General features: G+C 40.8%; 1 protein-coding gene across 1 annotated transcript in view; it reads right to left on the minus strand.

Moving 5' to 3' along the window:
- DCBLD1 (discoidin, CUB and LCCL domain containing 1) overlaps positions 1-6,734 on the minus strand; it is a 76,329-nt gene that overhangs the window by 26,200 nt on the left and 43,395 nt on the right. Inside the window, 2 exon segments of the mRNA XM_010861960.1 lie at positions 2,791-2,842; positions 4,179-4,313. Coding sequence (XP_010860262.1) covers positions 2,791-2,842; positions 4,179-4,313 — 187 coding nt within the window.

Genomic DNA, 6,734 nt, shown 5'->3' on the forward strand with positions numbered 1-6,734 from the left:
ACACACACACACACACACACACGTACATATATATTTTTGTGGTGGGAACATTTAAGTGGGAGAAATGGCAACCCACTCCAGTGTTCTAGCCTGGAGAATCCCATGGACAGAGAAGCCTGGCAGGACTCCGGCCAGGGGGTCACAAGAGTTGGACACAACTTAGTGACTAAACCACCACCACCACGCTTGCTGCTGCTGCTAAGTCACTCAGTCATATCCGACTCTTTGCAATCCCATGGACTGTAGCCTGCCAGGCTCCTCTGTCCATGGGATTTCCCAGGCAAGAATACTGGAGTGGGTTGCCACTTCCTTCTTCAGGGGATCTTCCCAACTCAGGGATTGAACCCGTGTCTCCTGTAGTGGCAGGCGGATTCTTCACCCCTGAGCCACTAGGAAAGTCCCTCTACTCTCTCAGCAAATTTCAATTATACAATGTGGTGTTATCAGCTATAGTCACCATGTTACACATTAGATCCTCAGACCTTATTCATCTTTATAGCTGGAAGTTTATATACCCTTTTATTAGCCTTTCCCTATTTCCCCTAATCCCAGCCCCTGGCAACTACTTTCTGTTTCTATGAGTTTGACTAAAATAGGTACATTTACAATTAGGATTCCACTTAAGAGTCATTTTTCAAGAAACTTTCCAGAAACATGTCATGGCATATGGTCTGGTTGAAGGGGCTTAGGCTGTGGTGACCTGGGCTCTGTTACTACCTAACTAGCTGTGTGACCCCGAATATTGCATATAATCCCCTTTAAATTCAGTTTCCTCTTCTGTAGTTCCTTCCAGCATCAACATATCAATAGGCTATGAAAGACAATTATTCATCTAAAAAACATGCAGAAGGAAACTCAGAACATTACGTGAACATTGACAGCTTTGAAGATGAATGCCATAAGCCCTTGTTTCTATATATACCATATTACAATAATGTTTGTTTGGTTTGGTCAAGAAGAATGTACCAGCCCAAACAGATTCCAAAATAGCAGCTGCTTTTATTTCATTTCCTCTCAATTTCCTCCTGCAGACTTAGCAAGTTAGATGTGTGACAACACCTAATTATCAAAACTACCCAAGTACATGGTTTATAATTCTTCCCCATTGACCTAATGGAATCCAGCACTGCAGCAATAATCAAGGAATTAAGAAACAGAAATAATGGAAATCCTATTACAGGCTTATAGTTCCTTATCCTAGCCCTTAGAGCCAGATATATTTCAGAATTCAGAGTTTGAAGGATTTTGGAAAAGCAAAACAGTGCTAACAGTGTACATGATATAAAACCCTCCTGAGGTCTGCAAGTATTAATCAGAACTTCCACATCTCTACCAAATACATGGATAGTTGTATTGGGCCAAAAGGATAAAGATAAAACAGCCTCATGTTTAATTTAGTCCAATTTTGCTGTCAGATGAATCTATGGTCACATTAATCAGGTGCTGCCACCAAATGAATCACAAAAATTATTTGACTTTTCCAACTTTCTATATTTTCTACATTTCATGATAGATGAAGGATTATGGCTCTGTCCTAGTCATCATACCTCATCTTTAACTAAACAGTACAAATCGGCTGGCCCACAGCTTAGATGATCTGGCACCATAATATCACACTGTGGGGCTGAGCATATTCCTTTCTCTAACCCGAAGGCCTAGACACCACCGGGACTATACACAGATGGAAAGAAAATGCTGGTGAATGTCCACACTGGATGAACAGCAACTTTAAGGGCAACATTGAATTATTGGTCATCTTTGTTTTGTCTTTTCTGAACTAGACTTCATATTAGTAAACAGTAGGGTTGATTATGCATATAAAAGAATCTCATTTATTAGAATGTTAGATGGACAGGACCATGGACCCTTGAGCTTGACTTTTGGAGTATACTTATTTATTGTGTAGCTATTGATATACAAAATCCAGGGAACTGTACTTGGCACTAAGAAAACACTCTAAGGAGTTAAGAGCTGTCTTAGTGTTTTTGTTGACAATGACTTCTAGACCAGTGGTTCTCAGCTAGGGGTGATTTCTGCCCACCCAGAAACATCTGGAAATGTCTGGAGATGTTTATCACAACTGGCACACACAGGCTAGGGATGCTGTTATTATCCACAACGCACAGAACAGCTCTTCACGAGAACAAATCGTCCAAAATACCAGTAGTGCCAAGGTTGAGAAATCCCCTCTAGGCTCTTGTTTTAGAAATGAGAAAATGTACATCAAAGAGATCAAGTAATTTCTCCAGTTACAGTAAGGCTGGAGTGAAACTTTTCATCTCCTATTCTCAGTAGGTCTACTTCCTGTGGGAAAGAGAAAATGAACCCCCTCCAGAATCACAAAAGTCACTCCCAAATGCTGGCCGGGTATAAATGCACTCTAGACTCCATTTTGGCACACTGGTACTGGAGTAGAACTCAGGGGTCAGCAAACTATGACCCACTGGCCAAATCCAACCTGCACTTTTTTTTTTTAATAGTTTTATCAGAATACAGCCATGCTCATTCGTTCACACACATACTGTCTATGGCTGCTTTTGCATGAACTGCATGAACAGATAAAAAAAGACTGCATGGCCTGAAAAACCTAAAATATTTACTACCTGGCCTTTGACAGAAAGTTTGCTGATCTCTGCTGTATAAGAAACCGTTCCAAATATTCCTGACTCATTACAACAGAGATGATTTTTTAAATCGACACAAATAAAGGTACTTTATCTGGCTTAATGTCAAGGAAAACAAAATATTCAGCAACAAATGACTGCAGCACAAGTAGAACACTGTATTTACCTGTATTCTGTCTTCAAATAATGGTTAGCTCGATCCAAACATGTTATTAAATCTGTCATAAATAAAGACAACTGCAGTTAGCAGACTGAATAGAAGTTAGGACACTCATGTTCTAAAGATTTCTTTTAAAATGAAACAGTTTCTGAAAAGTATTTATTTATTCTCTAGTTATCTGAACTTTTCTGTTTAAAAATAAACAAAAACTGATACACTATCCCCAGGATTTCATTACTTCCACTTCATCTTTCTTTTCTACCATCCATGACGGTTCTTCACCATTTATCCAGTGGATGGTAACAGAATCTTTTTCCAACCAAAAAACAACGTTGGTTTGTTACTATTAACTACACACCTACAAAGATCACGTACCTTTTACTGGCAGGTAGAAAACAATTTCAAGAGCCCATGTGGTTTACAGAGAAAGTTCAGGAACATTTTAATTTGACATTTTATCTAGTGGCATTTAGCTGGAACACAAAGTACCTATCAGCTTTGATCAATGAGGTCCAAACACTTAAAAGAAAGGTGCTCTCTGAAGCAACTTATAGAACTGAACTTACACTAAGAGTGGAAACGCGAAGATGCTGTGGATTTGTGTGCTTTCAGATGGCACCTAGGATCGTTTCCAAAATATACTTGCTGCAGGAGTTCTTTGCTTAATCTTTTCAGTGGTTCTTAGGAAGCAACCTATGCTAATCACTGGCCATGCTGGGGCCTGCTAGGATTGCTCAGATCTGGTTGGCTGAGCAGGAAATAAATGGAGTACCCTGTTCTCAGAGTTCTTTCAGGGAACTGAGCAGAAACTCTGGGCTCCTCTGAGGCCCTGGAGAGGTCCTGGGCTGCACGGAAGTGACTGGAGTTGGAGACCTGGAACAGAGGCCGTGTTTTCCTTCCCCATCCGTGTTCATGCTCCTCTTCGCTCCTGCTGATGTGCCAGCTTGATGAATGGGGCACTCGGTGACAGCGACTTCATCCTTCTCTCCTTGCATGCTCCCAGGCTGGTGCGCTGGCGTGTATGAGGGCTGGGGCAGGGGATATCACTGCTTAAAAGGCTTGTTTCCTGGACTAAGAAGGGGGTTGGGGGAGAGTCCCAGAGAACAGCCAGACCTCAGGAGGGTCAGGCGCATATCCCTAAAGATACACAATCCAAGGTTTCTTGGAAAATTAAGTCAACCCTCTCCCATATACGTCAGTAATCAATCTAACACATGTTATGAAAGGATTCAGTTCAGACCTAACTAAATACCTATGAAGACACTGTGTTCCTCTCTTCCCTCACATCTCAATTCTGATTCTGAGGTCACAGTTCTGTCCAGAGATGATGACTAGCAAGAGAAATTCTAAGACAGATAAAGATTTACAGATTCATGCTGGTTATTCCGCCATACCTGGATGGTCACTGCTGGCATAGGTTAGCAAAAAACCTCGCCCAGAAGTGTGGGATCCACTCTCAAAGCGCACAGTTACTTCATTGGTGTTCAGCAAAAGCTCTTTGGGCATAGTCATGCTTCCACAATACGGACCTGAAAACAAAGCATGCTGGCGGCTCATTTCAAAATCTGGACCAGTACAAAGATTTTGCTTATGCATTTTTCTTCCTTAAAGGTCAAATTCACCAAACAACACACACATAGGATTATCATCTTTTACCAACTGAAATTTTGCTTTGTACTGAGACTGAGAGGTAGAGACGGATGGTAAACTTAATTACACAGACACACCAAGGCAGGGACAGTGGCCAACTCTAGATAGGTAACAGGCTGGAACTAGTTAATTTAATTATGAACAACCCAAGACATAGGTTTTTATTTTTGTAAGAACACTACTAACAAAAATCAAATATATTAGGGGACTTCCCTGGCAGTCCAGTGCTTAAGACTCTGTCCTTCCAATGCAGGGGGCATGAGTTCAATCCCTCATGAGGGAACTAAGATCACCCATGCTGTGCAGTTTGGCCAAAATTAAATAAATAAATAGTTTAATAAAATCAAATATATTGGGGGCTTCCCAGGTGGTGCCAGTAGTTAAAAAAAAAAAAAATCCACCCCAATGCAGGAGATGCAAGAAATGCAGGTTTGATCCCTAGGTTGGGAAGATTCCCTGGAGAAGTAAATGGCAACACACTCCAGTATTCTTGCCTGGAAAACTCCATGGACAGAGGAGCTTGGCAACTCCAGTCCACGGGGTCACAAAGAGCCAGACAAGACTTAGCATGAGTGCACGCACACACACAGATATGTTAGATGGTAAAGAAGACGTTATTACTAAGTGATATTCTAGGAACCTCCTAGATTTGCTTTAAAGAAAAAAAAAAAAGTGAAATGAAAGTGTTAGTCACTCAGTTGTACCCGAATCTTTGCAACCCCATGGACTGTACCCACCAGACTCATGTCCTCTGTCCACGGAATTTTCCAGGCAACAATACTGGGGTGAGTTACCGTTCCCTTCTCCACGGGAATCTTCCTGACTCAGAGATCAAACCCAGGTCTCCTGCAGTGTAGACAGATTCTTTACCATGTGAGCCACCAGGGAAGCCCAAATTTGCCTAAAGTATGGTCTAAATAGTTGTATCCCAATCAAATTCATATAATGAAATCCTAATGCCTGATGTGATAGTATTAGGAGGTGAGGTCTTGGGGAGGTGCTTAGTTTAACAAGGGCAGAGCCCTCATGAATGGGATTAGAGCCTTCATAAAGAAGGCCCCAGTGAGTTGGCTTGCCCCTTCCAGCAGGTGAAGACAGCAAGATGGCTATGAACCAGGAACTGGGTTCTCACCAGCCACTACACTGTATCCACTAGCACTGTGATCTTGAACTTCCCAGCCTCCAGACTGTGAGAAATGAATGTCTGTTGTGCATAACTACCTGGTCTATGATATTTTGTTATAGCAGCCTGGAGAGACTCAGAGAGATAGCAAAGAAAATGTTATCACAAAATATATTCTAGGGGCCTCCGAGGGCTTCCCTGGTGGCTCAGCTGGTAAAGAATTCTCCTGTAATGTGGGAGACCTGGGTTTTATCTCTGAGCTGGGAAGATCACCTGGAGGAGGGCATGGCAACCCACTCCATATTTTTCCCTGGGGAATCCCCATGGACAGAGGAGGCTGGCAGGCTACTAGTCCATGGGGTTGCAAAGAGGCAGATACAACTGAGTGACTAAGCACAGAGGCCTCCTAAATTTGTTCAAAGAAACTCACAAATTCCCTTTTTCCAAGAAAGATCCACCACTGTACAGCACAGGGAACTATATTCAATATTTTGTATTAACTATAAGGGAAAAGCATCTGAATACAAAATACGTGTGTGCATAACTAAATCACTTTGCTGTACATTTGAAACTAACACAACATTGTAAATCAACTATACTACAATTTTTTAAAAATAAATGTACATAAAAGAAAGTTCCACAATTTAAAGACTGTCCCATACATGGTAAAAATCTATGTTCATGCATTTTACTCATTTCTTTCTCTTCTCTACCACTCTTAACAGTAACTTCTGATTAACATATATAATTTACTTTGATTTGTAAAATGAAGTTTATAAGAAAGCAGAGTAATTTCTAAAGGCTTTTGAAATACCACAGTATATATTATACAATTAAGAGTATAACATATTGTTTCTAGCCTATGTTGCTTGAAAAGCAATAAGAAGTTCTATGAAATTTTAAGAGACAAAATTAGATTTGGAGCTTATAAAAAAAAAAAAAAAAGACCTTCCTAAGACTACTCAAGTAGAAGTTTAGTTTGTAAATTGTCATCTTGAGAGTCAAGTATGCAAGACATGATAATTCCTTTGAAAACAGGGATGAGCAAACAAATTTTGAAGGGAGGTACTCTTCATCAACTTCATCCAAAATAGAATAGCATAGAAATGGGTAATTGCAACAACAAAGACTACATCAGGTTAAGGGAAGAAGACCACGCCAAGTCAGCATGAGTACT

Source organism: Bison bison, unplaced genomic scaffold, assembly GCF_000754665.1.
Source record: "Bison bison bison isolate TAMUID 2011002044 unplaced genomic scaffold, Bison_UMD1.0 scf7180017864473, whole genome shotgun sequence".
Taxonomy (NCBI): Eukaryota; Metazoa; Chordata; class Mammalia; order Artiodactyla; family Bovidae; genus Bison; species Bison bison.